This window comes from Lupinus angustifolius, chromosome LG09, assembly GCF_001865875.1.
Source record: "Lupinus angustifolius cultivar Tanjil chromosome LG09, LupAngTanjil_v1.0, whole genome shotgun sequence".
Taxonomy (NCBI): Eukaryota; Viridiplantae; Streptophyta; class Magnoliopsida; order Fabales; family Fabaceae; genus Lupinus; species Lupinus angustifolius.
Window position 1 is genome coordinate 14,637,460 of NC_032017.1, and position 18,834 is coordinate 14,656,293.

Genomic DNA, 18,834 nt, shown 5'->3' on the forward strand with positions numbered 1-18,834 from the left:
GTTTTATCCAACCCTTTAATCTTTTTAATTTGAGAAAAAGATATATACATTGATAATATAAGAGTTTTTATACTCTCACTCCATTATCTATCATTCATTTTTTAGTTATGTTTGACTTTTTGTAAAAAGTAGTCTAAATGAAAGATGAATGATACACTAATTGTACATAATTCTTTACGCTATCGGTGCATCAATATTTCACTTTTTTAATTTACTTAATCACGACTTGGGTTTGATGAGCTAATCCATTCAAAGACTAAAAAGACATAACTAATATAAAAAGGGGCAAAATAACTGTTGGAAATTAAACTTATCTAGAAGCCAGAAGGTACAAGATTTATCATGTGGTAAAAAGCTTTAACATGAAGTTTTGGCAGCCAGAAGAATACTTGTTCAACTTGATTACTTACCTATTACCTATCATGATAAGATTGTCAGAAGCTATATTAATATTGCCACTTGAAATGTCAAAAAAGGTGGTGCACAACAATCCATCTTGTATAAGAGGGTAATATTTATATAAAGATAATGTAAAAATTTATACAATCAAAGTATTATATATTATTTATTTTTATTTAAGAGGTAATAATAATTGAAAATAAATAATGAATAAATACAATAAAAATATAAAAAACTCTTATACTATTCAAATATATATCTTTGTTTATCTTCTAATATCATGTTATAAAAACAGCAATAAGTAAGAAACCTAGATTGAGAGCGAGAAAAAAGAGAAAAGTTCCAGCCAGTAAGAATTCGGAAGATTGGAGTGTTATTTTAACTATGTAAATTTGCAATAAACAAAGCTAAAAATGTTTGAGTGTAGTATTGTGTATATAATACAAATATTTGTGTTATATTTTCTTCCCATAACATCTTTTTTTACTAGGCAATTTCAATTTTAATTGCCAACAATAACTCTTTATAAACATAATCTTTCATAATTGTCATGCTTTACAAGAAAGTTTGTAAGATTTGTAAGGAAAACTACCTAACTTTGACAAAATTGTTTTAGTTGTAGTTCAAACAAAAAGGAAAGGAAATTCATAAAATGATATACATTTCTTAGTTCTAAAACACGTAAGAGTAATAATATGTGTTAATGTTAATATATGTTTGTCCAAACACGTAAGAGTAATAAAAAATTGTAAGAAGATATCTATCATTAATCCGTGGGCATGATAATTTAATGGTAAATAAAAAAATGTTACCCTACATTTAAAATGGTATATAATTGAAATAATTATAAATTATTTTTTAATTGCTCATTTTTATTTTTTAACTTATTATAACTTACGAAAAATATTATAATTTAATTTTTAAAGAAAACATACTATAAATGTTAACACACAAAAAAAAATTATAATGTATTTAATAATGTTTCATAATTACTAATAATAACTTTAAGTATGTTTATCAGTTCTAATATATTTAAGGTGGATATTCTATTTTTATATCACAATTGACACATAGCTGCTTCCTCACCGCACAAAAACATAATATCATTTTTTTGGTACTACCGATATATCTTTTAACCTTTTTGAGTAAGAAATTAATCTCTTTCAATGTGTGTGATTGAACATCTAAATAAGTATCACTTCCAGAGAGTTCCAGGAATTTAACTATTGACATTTTAACAGAGCCTTATGCGACCAACATCTTATTGGTAGATAATATCATTTTAAATTTGAAAAGAAATAACTAAATAGGCTTTTAATGTTTTATCTTATAAATAAAATAATTATCATGTTAATAATTCAAATTATTTTTATTGATCACCCAATCATAAAGTATTTTATGTAATTTCCAAAAAAATATTTAAAGATTGTCATAACTTTAATTTGGGAAAACATCTTTTAAAATTGTTAACATTTTTATGAGAACATTGAGTATTACATAATAATTACACATGTTACCTTCTCTAGAAAGTATTATTTTTAACCTTACCAATTAAATTGTCTGGTTCGTTTATTTGGGCCACCCTGATAATTAAACTGTACACGTTAGTGGCTTGTTTTTCCTTATTCAGTTATTCGTCATTTAACAAAAGTTCCTAGATATATTAATTAACTACTTAAAACTAACACCTTTGGAAGTAGAAATATTTTACCAATAAACTTTTTTTCATGCAGATGACACAATTAAATCTTTAATATACTGCTTAAGAAAATATAAAGATATTTAAACAAGATCGGGTGGAAGAGATATATCTGAATGTTTACACTGTTTATCGAAATCCTTGCACATTTCTTGTGAAAAATCGTTACACAATTTTACTGGCCACTCCAAAATCATTTCAAATCAAAAATTTAATTTATGCCTCAATTCATATTACGTGTGCATTTGAAAAACCCATATATAAATGTCTATAAGAACAAATCTGTTTAACAGAAATTTATCGCTGTTTGACCATGTCTATAAAAATATAGAAAAATGACAAATGTAAAACACATAAACAAGTTATTTTCCTTTTCCGCTTTTTCCATGCAAGTTGAAATGTTGAATGTATATTTTGTTTTTGTTGTCATAATTGAATGCATGTGTCATTTTTATGTACTTGTAGTTGGTAGCATGTATCTTTCATGTTTTATCATATCATAATAAGACATCTGAGGTTGAATTTATCAAGTTCCGAAACTTATCTTTCCATGATGTACTTGGACATTTATCAAAACACTACTTTTTCACCCCAATGTTGTAAAAGTGGGCACAAGAAGTGCCACCACTGTGAGTGTTCCCAGTATTAGTTAGTGTAGTAAAGAATTCTCATACCAATAAAAAATATTTTGTTTTATCAAATTGATATTTTAATTAAAGGGTATAATAAAATCTATGCAATTAGTGATGAAATCATTTTACTACATACGGACGAGATCTTAGTACGTTTCCTGATTCATAATTGACTCATGAACTTATAACTCTTGTCCAAAGATTACCTTATACTAAATTGAGCAAAAATATTTTTCTATATTTTAATTGTAAAAATATAGTAACAACTTCGAAAAGTCATATAATCGAAAATCAGGGCACGACACATATGCCTAAAGGTTTTTTGAGTCAATATGTAGTAACAAGCTTACTTACATACTTCTTTCACTTATCTCATTGTTGATCGAGATCTCCAATTATGTGGACCCTAAGAAATTCTTATGAGTTTTGAAAGGAGAGAGAGAGAAAAGAGGAAAAAGAAATGGGAAAAATTATGAAGCATACTTGTGGGGTATGAATCAATATACTTACAGTTCATGTTTAAAAAAGATGTATCATTATGTGGTGGACAAGTATTGCTACATGGTAGCAATGAAAGTGATAGGGCTTGTACTTGAACAGAATCCTCACATGCATCATATTGTATGCTGAAGAACCAGTTTAACCATTTTAGAGGTTGATGAAGTATTCAAATGAAAAATGGTCTCATAAATTGTACCATTGCATGTACTATTGAGATGCGATTGGTTCAAAAAATATATTGAAGTTAAAAAATTAATAATTAACTATTTTTCTGACTAATCACAGCTGATGACACAACTTGTGAATCAATAGATGTGTACTCGAAAAATGGTTGGCCCAATTCTAAGGTCACTACATACACCCAACCTCACCATATGGTTGCTTTATATAAAAATCCTGAAAACTTTATCATATTAGTTTAAGGATAACTCGACATATCTATCATAATTTAAAAACAAACAAATGATAGGTTGATATTCATGTTGGTTGGTTTAGTAATAAGCAGTTTAAACCCCAAAGAAAAATAATCAAAACTATTTCACTCTTTAAAATGGTAGAAATCATTTCTACCACCATATTATATCATAAAACAAATTATGATATTGTTAATAAAGAATGTAGATAGACGAGAGTGTAAATAATGTTGAAGTATCAATATCCTTACCATATTCAAAATTGAGCAAACATATTTAAAATTATTTTTCACTTTCAGTTTAGTCTCTAAATATACTCGTGTGTATGTGTTTGCCTCTAAATTTATGAAACTCTTATTGGGTTAGTCTTTTATGCACCACAATTTAGTTTGTATAATAAGACAAGTAAGTATCTAATTAATTAAACTTACAACGAAACACAACTTCAAAACTGTTTACTTATTTACTTTTGCTTAAAATTTGAAACAAAATAAAGTTTTTAAAGATGTTTGGTTCAATTGAACCACTTGTAGAACCAAGACTAAAATTGGTGGTAGTTGGTAGACAAGTTGTCTTAAAGACCCTGTTTTGATAAATAAGTTAACTGAATGTTTATTTAGTTATAGCCAGGTAAATTAAGATATATTACCATAAGTACAGTCCAACATAAAGGTGTTTGAAATCATATTGAATGAGAAATGAGTATGAAATTTTTATTGATCTTGAAAAGGAAAATACAATACTAGTTTTCTTTTGCCTTAAGAAAAGCCTCTAATAACCAAAAACTATACTATCAACTTAACTAATTTTCTATTTAATCACATGCTAAAGTAAAGTGTTCTACTACAATTCCATCTTTCTAGAAGTTGTTAGAATTGTTAGTTAGTTGGCTTCTATTCTAGGAAAGTTTTCAAAAGTTAGTTTAGTTAGTTGAATGCCTTGGTTGCTATAAATAGCTTGTTAGTTTGTTGAACATTCATTCACATTAATATACATGGAGTGTAATTCATTGGCAATCCTCTCTAACTAACACACTTGATTCTTTCTCATTTCTCTTATTCTGCTTAGCAACACATCTCTTCTCTGTTTTTCTTCTTCTCAGTGCATTGGCACTTTCTTCTTTCTCCAACAAAATTGGTATCAAGAGCTATAGGTAGATCACCAACTTGTCTCCTCTTCACTTCTTCTCCTTCTCCTCATCTTCATCTCAATGGGACACACGAGTATAAGCTTCCCAGCAAGCCTACCAGTGCTTGATGGAAAGAACTGGAATAGATGGAACATCCAAATGAGAGCAATCATGGGATTTCAAGAAATTACAGACATTGTTGAATTCGGTTACCCTCAATTAGAAGCAGAACCATCAGAACAAGAACGAGTGGCATACAGGGAGAACAAGAGGAAAGATTGCAAGGCTATGTGTCTTCTACATCAATGTGTTGATGAGGCACACTTTGAGAAGATTGCCTCAGCTCAAACATCACAAGAAGCATGGCTAATATTGGAAAAATGTAACAAGGGAGCAGAACAACTAAAGAAAGTCAGACTTCAAACCATGAGGAGACAATATGAATTGATGCAGATGGAACAAAATGATAAAATTGCCCAATTCTTCAATAGGGTAATCTGCCTCACAAACCAGATGAAAGCATGTGGTGAAAGCATGACAGATCAAGCTATTATAGAGAAAATTCGGAGAACTCTCACCCCCAAATTTGATCACATAGTAGTTGCTATTGAAGAATCAAAGAGACTGGAAGACCTCAAATTAGAAGATCTTCAGGGGTCCCTCAAGGCTCATGAGCAGAGGCTCATTGAGAGGTCAACTGATAAAGTTAACCAAGCACTGCAAGCTCAAACCTTCAAGAAGGGGAGATATCTAGGCAGAAACAATGAAAGAAACCGAGGAAGGGGCAGAGACTTCAGGGGAAAGAATTTGGCCAATTCAGGAGCACAAGATCAAGAAAGAATTGATCTTGATCAAGCATCAAGCTACTCAAAGAGAGGAAGTGGTAGCAATTGGAGAGGAGGAAAGAAGAAACTTGATAGAAGAAGAATAAAATGCTTCAATTGCAGTAAGATGGGACATTTCTCATCTGAGTGTCAATCTCAGCCAAGACCCTCAGATGCTAACAATAGGCAGCACCATGATGAAGCACACATGGTGAAGGAAGACAATGAGTATGCTAATGATGATTCACCAATCTTGCTGATGATGACTACAAGCCAAGGCAACAACGGTGAAGAAATTTGGTATGTAGATTCTGGATGTTCAAACCACATGACAGGACATAGAGAGTGACTTGTTAACTTTGATTCCAGCAAGAAGAGTAGAGTGAAGTTTGCTGACAATAGAACTATACAAGCAGAAGGAATTGGTGATGTTGTGATCAGAAAACAAGATGGCAAGAATGCTTTGATCTCTGAAGTACTATTTGTGCCAAACATGAGTCACAATCTGATCAGTTTTGGCCAACTACTGGAGAAAAGATTCTCTGTGAGCATGCAAGATGGTGAGCTTGAGATATTTGACTCCACCAGAAAGAAAATCATCAAGGCTCCTCTGATTCAAAAGATAACATTCCAGGTAAATCTCAATGCCTTAATACTGAGACTTTGAGTGAAGATGTATGGTTATGGCACATGAGATTGGGTCATCTGAACTTCAAAGACATTAGCCTCATGAAAGCAAAGAATATGGTTCATGGCTTGCCCTCAATTCAGATGCCAAACAGAATCTGTGATAGCTGCCAGATCAGTAAACAACCAAGGTCATCATTTGGCAAATTCACTGCCTCAAGAGCCAGTAATCTCTTGCATATTGTCTACTCTGATGTATGTGGTCCCTTTGAGACTACCTCACTTGGTGGTAATAGATACTTTGTCACATTTGTTGATGATTTCAGTAGAAAAATTTGGTTGTATCTGATCAAGCAGAAAAGTGAGGTGTTTAACATCTTTAAGACCTTCAAGTGTATGGCTGAAAAACAATCAGAGAGATCAATCAAAGTATTGAGAACTGATAGAGGGGGTGAATTCACATCCAAGGAGTTTGAAGTATTCTGCACACAGAATGGAATCCTGCATGAAGTAACTGCACCCTACACTCCCCAGCATAATGGTGTGGTTGAGAGGAGGAATAGAACCATCCTCAATATGGTTAGAAGTATGCTAAAGACTAAGAACCTCACACATTGCCTATGGGGTGAAGCTGCAACAACAGCAGCACATGTCCTCAACCATTGCCCAACTAAGAAACTTGAGTTCAAGGTGCTAGAAGAAGTATGGTCAGGAAGGAAGCCCTCTGTCACTCACTTCAGGATCTTTGGATCGGCCTGCTATAGACACATTCCTGATCAGAAAAGAGGGAAATTGGATGACAAAAGTGAGTTGCTAATGTTTGTAGGATACCACCCAACAGGCTCCTACAAATTGTTTAATTCTAAAACCAATCAAGTATTGTTTAGTAGGGATGTACACTTCAATGAGGCAAGCACCTGGGCTGAAAATCAAGCCAAAACAGCATCAACAGTTCAAGTTCCACTAGAATGGAATCCTACTGATCTTATGCCTACTGACCTCATAAATCAGGGTGAAAATGAAACACATTCAGAGACTGGAACAAGTGTTAGTGATGCAAGCAGACCCTCTAGGATGAGAAACCTGCCAGCCAAACTAAGGGATTGTGAAATTTTACCTGATAATCTCCTCACAGAAGAAAGAGAACTTGTTCAGTACTTGGCTCTCTTTGCAGATACTGAGCCAATATCAATTGATGAAGCATTTAGTAGCAAAGTATGGAGGAAAGCTATGGATGAAGAACTGAAGTCAATTTTCAAGAATGAAACTTGGGAATTGGTTCATCTCCCTGAGAATCACAAACCAATCTCAGTAAGATGGGTTTTCAAGACTAAGCTCAACCCAGATGGCTCTGTTGGCAAACACAAAGCAAGGCTAGTAGCAAAAGGCTTTATGCAAAGGGAAGGTGTTGACTTCTCTGAGGTGTTTGCACCTGTAGCCAGAATTGAACAATCAGACTCATAGTGGCATTGGCAACAAAGAACAATTGGGAGATGTGGCAGCTTGATGTGAAGTCAACTTTCTTAAATGGTTCATTTGATGAGAAAGTCTACATCAAACAACCTCCTGGATTCGTGATAAGAGGTAGTGAACACAAAGTCTACAGATTAAAGAAGGCTTTATATGGGTTGAGGCAAGCTCCAAGAGCTTGGAACAGAAGAATTGATGCATTCTTCCTGAGAGCAGGGTTCAGAAAATGTGAAGTGGAGCATGGTGTCTATGTGAAATGCTCAAGCAATAATCATGTTCTCATCATCTGCTTGTATGTAGATGATCTCCTAGTAACTGGAAGCAACTCAGATGGAGTTGAATTGATCAAACAGAGCCTAAAGTCAGAATTCGAAATGTCTGATCTAGGGAGATTGTCTTACTTTCTGGGCATAGAATTCAAACAGGTTGATGGAGGAATCTTTATGCATTAGAAGAAGGATATTCAAGATGTCTTGAAGAAGTTCAATATGACCAATTGCAACTAAACTGATACACCAGCAGAGCCAAACTTAAAGCTGGACAGAAGTGACAATGAACCTGTTGCAGATTGTACAGAATTTAGGCAAATGGTTGGGTGCTTGAGATTCATCTGTCACACCAGACCTGAAATCTCATTCAGTGTTGGCTTGGTTAGCAGATTTATGAGCAATCCAAGGAAGTCTCACATTGTAGCAGTTAAAAGAATCCTAAGGTACCTTAATGACACACTTGAATATGGATCTTCTCAAAAGGTTCAGAAAAATGCAGGCTGCAACTCTCTGCCTATTCTGATTCAGATTGGTCTGGTGATTTGGTTGAGAGAAAAAGTACAATGAGCTATGTGTTCATGCTATGTGGCTCTCCCATATCTTGGTGTTCAAAGAAGCAAGAAATTGTTTCTCTTTCTACTTGTGAAGCTGAATATGTTGCTGCTTGTCATGCTGCCTGTCAAGCATTGTGGTTGAGTTCTCTGCTAGATGAATTGATGATTGGCTTTGAAGGCATTTTTGAGCTTGCTGTTGATAACAAATCAGCAATTAATTTGGCCAAGAATCCAGTTGGCCATGGAAGAAGCCAGCATATAGAAAGGAAGTATCATTTTCTTAGAAGTCAAGTAGAGAAAGGCAAAATTTGTTTGAAATATTGTAAAACTGAGTTTCAAGTTGCTGATATTATGACAAAATCTGTTAAGATTGAAATGTTTAGGATGTTAAGGAGGTTATTGAGTGTGATTTGTTTGTAATAAATGATTTAGAATTAAGGGGGGTGTTAGAATTGTTAGTTAGTTGGCTTCTATTCTAGGAAAGTTTTCAAAAGTTAGTTTAGTTAGTTGAATGCCTTGGTTGCTATAAATAGCTTGTTAGTTTGTTGAACATTCATTCACATTAATATACATGGAGTGTAATTCATTGGCAATCCTCTCTAACTAACACACTTAATTCTTTCTCATTTCTCTTCTTCTGCTTAGCAACACATCTCTTCTCTGTTTTTCTTCTTCTCAGTGCAGTGGCACTTTCTTCTTTCTCCAACAGAAGTATCACAAAAATGACCTAAGGCAAATAAAGTTGATGCGCCAATACTAGTTTTAGTGCACCAATGTCCAAGCCAGTCTCGCCATGGTCAGAATGCTTCGCCTGATGCACCAAGACTCGGTCAGAATGTCTCGCATGATGCATCTTTTCTTAGTCACGACCCAATTCCTGGCACGGTCAGATCTAACACTTTACTCGGTCATGACTGAAGCAGTGGCACAATCACGATGCCCATATGTCTCGGTCATGACCCATTTCTTAGCATGGTCAGACTGAGCATTTGGCTTGGTCGTGACTCAAACAATGGCACAGTTACAATGTCCAGCTGTCTCGGTCATGACTCATTTCCTGGCACGGTTAGACTAAGGTTATGGCTTGATGTGTTGATTGTTTTTTGGTTTGGTCCATATCATGATACTTCATTACAACAGAAGGTGAATATTGTTTTGATATACATTTTGAGAAAGGCTTAAGTAAGAAAATGAATGTTTAAGATTCTGGCAATTCATTAATGTCAACATAGTCAAGAAATTCTATAAAATTAATCATCACCTAGTGAAATTGTGGGGTGCGAAAGGACTAGCGGGTATCTATGGTACATACTTTTAGAAAGGGAAATTATGAAAAATTTAACTCAATAGCCAGGATATGACAAAAATTGTGTAGTATTGAACACGTGCAAAATGTTTATCACACAAACCTTGTTTATAGGTGTAGAACTAGCCGTGTACCCGTGCACTTGTATGTGTCGCTTTTTTGTTTATACATAATGCGTAAATAATATATATATATATTTTATAACGTCAATAAATCATATATCAAACCATTATATTTTTTGCATTCATATAGTTGCAATATTAACATTGGTTATTGAGGGTATATGTATAATATATAACATTTATATATGCATTTGTATAACTATAAACATTGATTTGTGGAAAGTATAATTATAGAAAGTATTTGATTCTAAAATAACTCAATAAATAAAATTCAAATTGTATTGGATAATATCTCACCTCTATATTCTCTATATAAAATTATAAATATAAAGACTTCTTTTTGCATCATATTTTTTTTGATTACATTTATAAGTACCATATAAAGTCATAAGGATTTTTTAGCATATCTCTTGAATGATTATTTTTATTTTAGATTATGTTCATTATGTATAAATATTTGAATATATTTTTAGCATTCAAATATAGTATAATTAAATGTTATTTATTTGATTATGTTTTAGCTAATAATCATTGTATGAAAATAACTCATAAATTAAAGATTCATTTCTATTATTTGGAAGATATATTTTTCTATACAACCGTAATATTTTACTATACATATTTTTCTATTAAGTCTGTCATTTTTATAATATATATATTTGAATTAATATTTTTATTGTTAGAATTAAGTTAATTCATAGGTATTATTAAATTCATATATTGTGGATAATTCAATGTACAACACATTATTGTTTACATTAATTTGTAGTTTCAAATATACTATTATTGTATTAATTTTACTATTATTGTCTTATCTTATTTTTTATACCAAATGTTTTGATGAGCTATTAGGATGTGATATTTTTTGTAATCTATTTGAAAAACACATTAAGTTGCGATTTGATGGAATATTTTTTCTGATAATTTTAATCAAAATAATAAAATTAGTCTAATAATTGATTTGTTATTCTTATATATTCCTAATTAAAATACATATATTTTCCATGAATATATATATATATTATTGTTATCTTTTAGTTAAATAATATAATGATAGTAATTAAATATTTTGAAAATTCTCATTCGTTATATTCTCATATGTTATACTAATATATATTCAAAAATTGTTAAGATTTTTAATCTTCTTAATCTAATATCTTTAATATTCTATTTATGTTATACTTATCATTATTACTATCTTAATATTGTAAAAGTAACATTGTAATATTAGAAGCAAACACTAAATCCGAAACAAAATATATTTATAATGAGTGTTGCCTAAAATTGAAGAATAAAAATAAGTCAAACAAAATATAAATCAAATATGCGTTATAATACATACAACTTTGTAAATCTTATGATTATTTTTAAGAAAATAGAGGTAAAAGAATCAATTATGTAATCACAATAAAATCAAATCAAGGACATAGTTTTTCAATAATTTTAATAAAAATAAGACTATTATTATATTAATTTCAAATTGTGACTCATTATATTTTATAGTATTCAATTTATATACAATTTCTTGATTTTATAATTGATATTATGTGTACCTGTATTAATTTATAGCTTGAAATATACTAATAATATTTCAAATCTTTGTGTATTAATTTTACTACTATTGTTTTATCTTATTTTTTTATAAGGAATGATTTGATGAGCTATTATGATGTGATAACATATTTATCCGAATATTAATTTCATTGATATTAACATATTGTTTCTTAGAAATCTTTTTCTCCTTTCTAGTAACAGTCAATCAATTTCCATTCATGTGAGTGAGTTTGAGAGTAGAAGATGATAGATTTGTTAAATAAAATATGTGAAATTTATATGATGAAGTTATATCTACCACAAATAAAGAAAAAAATGAAATAATATAAAAATAAAAGTTGATCACAATTTGAGTTATATCATACTTATGAGTTGGTTTTAAAAGTTGAAGATGATAAATTTGTTGATAACAATTTGACAAAATAATATAAAGTATATCAACCGACTGCCAACAGAAATATAAATTAAAAGAATAGTTGTAAGTGAGTTTGAGAGTTGAAGATGATAAATGTGTTGAGAAAGGAAGAGACACCCTAAGGAAACTGCAACCAGAACAATTGTGAGAAAAACTACACAACATTTCGTCTCTCCTTTATTATTTATTTAATGAGTCATTATGTTTATATTTTTAAACAAATAGTAAAAGATAGTTTTAATCGTGTGTGTAAGGTTGTATAGTAAGAGATGATAAGCTTTTGGAGGGAAAATTTTGCATGTGGTATTGACATGTGTCCCTACTAAGAAAACTTTGCATAAAGAATTGACATGTGTTTCTAGGAGTTTTTTTGTTATATATTTATTATTTATTTAATGAGTCATTATGTTTATATTTTTAACCAAATAGTAAAAGATAGTTTTAATTATGTGTGTAAGGTTGTATAGTAAGAGATGGTGAGCATTTGGAGGGGAAACTTTGCATGAGGTATTTACATGTCTCCCTAAGAAGCAAACTTTGCATAAAGTAATGATATGTCTCCCTATAGGAGTTTTTTTTTGTTATATAGTAAATAGAAGCGTAGGGAAGATATAAGAAGTGAAGAAAAATGTGATAGATGATATGATAGGATAGTAAGTGAGAAATAAAGATAAATAGTAAGAAATGTAGAAAAAATATGCAAAAATATCACTACTTTTTTTAATAAGTAAACATAGATTAAAGGGCACAAGGGATGTCAACTCGATTACAGGTTATATAAGAGTTCAATGCAAGAGAAAGGAGCAATGCACCATTGTGCAAAAGAAATAGAACTTAGACGAGTACTATTAGAAAGTCATAACCAAGATCTAACTTGAATCAGATCCAAGGTCTGAATATAACTAGGAGTTTCCCCCTGAAAGTAACTTCATTCCTCATATTCCAGACTGGCCAAATAACAGTAAACCACAACATTTTTCAAATAGATTTCCTCTTCCGCTAATTACATAAAGCATCATGATACTGAACAAAATCAATATCACTACTCTATACACATTTAAAAAGTATTCCATATTTATACTATTCTACATTCTAGCATGATTATCTGGTATGTTGTAGGTATGTAGTTCATTTGGATACACAGTTTATTACCTGTTAGGCTTTTACATCTATTTTACGAGATATTGTTTATGATGAGCTCGGTACATGGTATGCGGTATGATTAATAGAGTTATGTAACTCTAGTTAATAGCTCTATGGTGCATATTTTTCGTAGTTTCCTCTGCAGTCTCCAACATATAGAGAAAAGCTAATGTTTGTTCCATTTAGGCAGTAATTCTGGGAAAATTAGTTTTAGGCCTATAAAAAAATTGTGAATTTGTGATCATGTGTTTTGATAATGTATTTTTTTATATCTGATGAAGTAACTAAGATGTTAGATACCTAGGGTGAACTAAGGGTCCATACTTGGCTCCCAAGTAAGTAATTGCATCTTGAACCAATGACAAACTCAACTATAAAGAACATGACATAATTTTTAGGAGTATACATTAGAAAACTAATGAAAACCATTTAAGTTGTTAAGGGCCTAGTACTTCTGGAGGAACTTGTAGCCAATATTTTCAGGAAGAAAAACAAAAGTACAAAATACAGGGACACATTCATTTATTGTGTCAAAAGTCTATTTGATAAAGTGCATGTTCCTCTAAAATAAACCAAATGCAAGCATACTTTCGAAAGCATTTTCTCATTTTTGTAATATACATCTGTCTTCTTTTCTTCATGCATGCATTTTCTCATTGTCTTGATCTGAAGAAGTTCAAATATGCATAAAAAATCAATAACTATATTTCAACTTTGTTACTACTTTATTTCTTCTTCTCCAGCACCCTTCTGTTTTTTACTCTGATTGAAACCATTGAAAATTGAGAATAGTTCTCCCTTTGTACTGGTAATATCTTATTAACATGTTGCAGTGTAATCAGGCTATGCCTCTTTGACATATGCTTAATTGTTCTATGACACTCTCAATAGTCCTAATCATTATTTCCTGTGGCCTGCTGATGCCATGAGCACACCAATAGCCACAATAAACATAAATAACATACTTCCTAGCAGTATATATGTTCTCCGCGATGATTTCCGGTACTCCCCGAACAAAATAATGCCCCAAAAGGTGCTCACAAGTGGAAGTGCCTGTTTGGAGAAAAGAGATTCAGATGATGAAATGATGCATGGAACACACAAAAATGTTAGATACTGAGAAAATTAGTTGCTGATATAATATGGTCTAGAAAGCCTAGGTAGTAGATAAGACACAAGATACAGATACAACATGATCCACACATGGTAATACGGAAAAAAATCATAAAATACTTGAAAGACATTCGACGAGAAGTATACCAAAAGTATTTTATCGAATACAATACTTATCGACAACTGCTATGGCAACCATTTTGAATATTTGGTTCGTCGTAGAATATGATCTTATGTTATGAAAAAGACATCATGCTTAATATGTTGTTGATATATGCAACAAAACTCACTTGGACAGCATCTGCTGCTGCATATCCTGCAGCTTGACCTCCCATAAATTGGAGGCCATTCCCGAAACCACAAAGCAGACCTGCCAACAAGGCCCAGCCTCTACCATTCCAGTCTACCAAGTAAGCCTTCATTGATGACTTAGGTAAGTTTAAGACTGGATGATAAAGGAAGGTGATGTTTAGAATTATGCCAATGAGAAAGCAAGAGACTGAAAAATGGAAGAACGCGGTATAAACATTCAAATGCGGAACCCCTTTTTTTAATGTGTGCCATTGGTCATTTGTTGCTAAGTTGAATGCTGGTGAGAACAAAGAGAAGCAAGCTCCAGCAAAGAAAGTTATAGCCAATCCAATGAATGTGCTCTTCCCAAAAACCTGTAGCAGAATTTTATTTGAGAGGAAAATATACAATTAGAGGCCAAGGTTTTGTTTGGTTTATGACAAGTATATGTGCTTTAAAAGATAGGTTAACAGAATGCTTGTTGAAAGTGATTATCCGAGAACATGCTAATTATATCCATCATAAGTTATTGTTGCCTACCTTAATAGCTCTTTTTTCCTCAAGCTCTACAAGAAAACCTGCAGTTCCTGCCTTAACTTTGTCTCCAGAACTAGTTCCGCCCTCAAGATCCATCGAATTAACTACAAGAATAAATGTATGTTGAGAAGTAAGAAAAATTGTTTAGAATCCTTATCAAATAAGAAAAAATTCCACGACATAGTAAATTTCACTGTATCGGAGCTTCTTACCTTGATCTCCATTTATTTCTTTTGAAGTCTGCCTGAACAAAAGTTGCTGATAAAGTTAGCAATGCTAGACGAAATTTGCATAGCAAAAAGAAGACAGCACTAAAATCAAATAACAATAATTGGTATTGTAAATGATATAGAAGAACTTGAATACATACAATGTTCCATCTTTATAATCACTTGAAAAATTGCTGAGCTTGGCTTTATTATCAGAAGTATTAGAAGAATGAACAGCAGAGCCTAGACAAACAGCAACCAAAAAGCAGCCAACTCCTGGGAAAAGAATCTCAGCCTTGTTGATTTTGTCATCCAAAAAGTAATTCAAGGCTGTACCTGTTACAATTTTAACAAAGGTATTTCAGCATAATTCAGAACTTGATCAAGCTAAAAATTATTGCATGTCAGTTAATTCAAGTGCATAAACTATGCACATTGACATGGACATGACATGTTCATCCACTTCATTAAGTATGCTCTAATTTTTTGTTTGTTTACTTATTGAATTTTTTTGGAGTGGATTTGAGAGTGACATACCTATAACAACAGCTATGCTTGATGTGATCACTTCAGTAACCGACAACCCAAAAAAAGCCCAGGCATATTGTGTGGACAGATTACCGAGGCTAAGGACCACACCACCCGCCATTGCGAACACAACAGAAGGCCAATTATCCTGCAAATTATAATTTGAGCTTATTGTTAAACCAATTGAAACCAATAATATGCAATCAAGGCTAAGCATTATGGAGTTGACAGCATAGTTTCAAAAAGAATTAAAATTGAGATCAACACACACTACTAAAATTTGAGTAATAAGAATATTGAGCAATATACTGCAACATTCCCTAGATTTTACTGATTGCTCCACATGTTCCATATGTTTTGAAACCTACTTGTAGTTGCCCTGCTGATTCTTTGCCAGAGAGGACTGTGTATGTTACCAACATGTTTTGAAACCTACTTGTAGCTTCCCTATTAATGCTTTGGTTCCTTCCTTCTTGATATTTATGCACAAATCTTGTAGCTTCTTTATGACAGTGATTGACAATGACATAGCATATAATGCTTCAATGCATCTAATTTGTCATGCATCCTTTTGTTTCTAAAATCTTACTTTCCGAGTATAGTCTACTTTCGGAATATACAATGAGGTCTCTATTATAGAGCTAGATTAAGTATCTACTTCAATTTTTACATGATGATTGCACCTGTAATAATGCAGAATAAAATGAATACCAACCTGAGCAAGTTGATCTAAGAAATTAGGCCCATCAATGGTGCTCTTTCCTATCTGACCAAATGTAAAAGCGATAATTACAGCAGCCAAAAGATTGGTGATTGAGTAATCAAGGTAGGTGTGCTGAGGAAGCCGACCTCGCCTTTCTAACAGAGTCAAAAGAGCAGGCCATGTCCCCAAGAAGAAAAGAGCCAAGAACATGCAGAATATGGCACCTCCCTTGCTCTCCACCAAATACATTTTCAACTCAGAACATAAAATGTTCTCAGAAAATGAGAAAACACTAGACAAATCCTGAAAGCAGCATGAATTGGTCAAGCTTCAGAAGAACACCAACATTATAAGCTAATACTAGAATGTTGCAAGCAAAAGGATTTAAAAGTCTTATAGTAGCCAATCAGTAGATAAAGAACGATTAGAAATGTATTTAGTTGCTTATAATATTAGCCTTTGATCATAGAAACAGTGGACTATAAGATATAAAAGTAATGCAACCAATGTTTTAAATATGACTTGGCGAGAGAGATGCCAACATGTCTAAGATTTCGGGAGTCGAAACCGTATCATGACCATAATTGTGGACACATTGACAACAAATGTTCGTAATTGTCCTAATGGAATCATGGAATAGGTTTCAGAATCTTACAAAACTATTGAGAGGTCATGATTTTCAGTCAATGTTTGCAAAATTGGAAGAGCTTGAATTGAGAGCAAGCACAAGAATAAAATATCAATGAAAATGGTTGCAGACTTATTTAATATTTATAGTCTACTCATTAAGATTCCTCTGACTGGCAATGGAACCTTGACAACTGATTCCAACATTCTAATATGACATGGAATATTGATTAATTGCTTCTAGACCAGTTATTACATGCATTAATACACCATTATTATAATTTTGATATGATTTTATTGGTATTATTACTCTTAATTATAAGGTTTTATTTGGTAAAAAAGATTAATCCTCCAATACTCTCACTCGATAGACGAAGGAGAATAAGATATAGAGATTGTAATAAAGTTTTTTTCTCAATAACAAAGTCTTGATTTAGATAATTTATAATCGCATTATAAAATTGTAGCTAACTTCATTTAGTCAAATAGATATTTGATTGTTGTTGTAACAAATTCTTATTCACAAACTTCACTTTGTTTGTTGAGGAAAAAAAAAAAAGCATACACCTATACAGTATATGTTTTAAAAATTGTATTACATCATCTACCATTCATCTCTAATTATCAGTTATTCTTCAAAAAAATAACATAAATAAATAATGTATAAATCTTTACATTATTAGTACTTAAATATTACACTCTTATTTATTTTCTATCTAATGAGTAATAATATTAGTTTTTTTATTGGTGAAAGACTTTAACTTTTATCAATCCTTTATAATATGTTGCCCTTTTTGTTTCACTTATTTTTTATGTCTTTTATCAATCCTTGATAATATGTTGCCCTATTTGTTTCACTTATTATGGATGTTTCTTTATGAATATAGTAATTTACTCCAAAAATGATAGAGAATCCATATGAATTTAGCAATGAATCACCAAATATTATGGTTCTTAAATATCACTTCTTAATTAATTTATAAGTAATTCAACGGATCGTACACCTATTTTTCCTTTTTTGAAAAGTCAACAATAATTAAACATCAATGATGAATGAGCAAGAAGTATGACTTTTACAATCTTAAATGTTTCTTGACTACAAGTCTAGACGCCTTCCTACAGATTGTGATATGGTACCTGATATTTTGGCTGCTGCTGAGTTTGAATGTGCCTATTATTGATTAATTGACACAACTAAACAAAAATAAAATATATCTATAAAACGCTAGAAGGAGGGCTTGAACCTCCGACCTTGTGGTTAACAGCCACACGCTCTAACCAACTGAGCTATTCCAGCTTCATGTCCTTTGAAATAGTTGTGTTATATATAATAGCTCTAACGATTTAATCTCGTTTTCGCATACCCACTGAAGTTGCAGAGAACCCGTTGGAACAAGCTACATGACCTGAAACTCCCACCCTTTATTGCCTCGACCTTTCACTCTTTTCCCATTAAAGAACCAACCAACAAGATGAACCCAAAAACCAAAACCTCTCAACTCCACTACTACACTCTCTAACACAACACCAATTCTCCATTCTTGAAACCACCCTTCACAAATCCTTCATCACAAGCAACACTCATAAGGCATTGAAGTCCTTCAAATCCATCACCACCCTCCAAAACCTCGCCATTTCTCTCATTACCCACCTCTCCTCCCATCAAAATCTCCACAACCTTAAGAGAGCATTCAAATCTGCTTTTTACATCATGGAAATATAGAAAGGCTAATTTAAAACAAATCCTATCCCTTAAAATAAGTCTAAAA

General features: G+C 32.0%; 2 protein-coding genes and 1 non-coding gene across 3 annotated transcripts; 1 reads left to right on the forward strand and 2 right to left on the reverse strand.

The window, feature by feature from the left end:
• Window positions 4,855-6,264, forward strand: LOC109356287. The gene is made up of 2 exons (XM_019599613.1): window positions 4,855-5,897; window positions 5,967-6,264. Exons 1-2 carry the CDS (start codon window positions 4,855-4,857, stop codon window positions 6,262-6,264), a joined length of 1,341 nt encoding a protein of 446 aa, XP_019455158.1.
• Window positions 13,572-18,728, reverse strand: LOC109356288 (ureide permease 2-like). The gene is made up of 8 exons (XM_019599614.1): window positions 18,594-18,728; window positions 16,451-16,741; window positions 15,745-15,883; window positions 15,365-15,543; window positions 15,211-15,238; window positions 15,002-15,102; window positions 14,461-14,835; window positions 13,572-14,110 (listed from the first exon to the last, which is right to left on the reverse strand). The coding sequence occupies exons 1-8, from the start codon at window positions 18,726-18,728 to the stop codon at window positions 13,958-13,960; spliced, it is 1,401 nt and encodes a 466-aa protein (XP_019455159.1). The 3' UTR covers window positions 13,572-13,957.
• Window positions 18,289-18,362, reverse strand: TRNAN-GUU. Its single transcript has one exon. It is a non-coding gene; the product is annotated as a tRNA-Asn (tRNA).

Bases quoted from the DNA above. Each gene is read 5' to 3' on its own strand.
- LOC109356287 (XM_019599613.1), top strand. From the start codon at position 4,855: ATGGGACACACGAGTATAAGCTTCCCAGCAAGCCTACCAGTGCTTGAT. The intron at 5,898-5,966 runs GTATGTAGATTC...CTTTGATTCCAG, and splicing joins AACAACGGTGAAGAAATTTG to CAAGAAGAGTAGAGTGAAGT.
- LOC109356288 (XM_019599614.1), bottom strand. From the start codon at position 18,728: ATGGGAGGAGAGGTGGGTAATGAGAGAAATGGCGAGGTTTTGGAGGGT. The intron at 15,884-16,450 runs GTTGGTATTCAT...TATAATTTGCAG, and splicing joins TCTTAGATCAACTTGCTCAG to GATAATTGGCCTTCTGTTGT. The intron at 15,544-15,744 runs GTATGTCACTCT...AAATTGTAACAG, and splicing joins AAGCATAGCTGTTGTTATAG to GTACAGCCTTGAATTACTTT.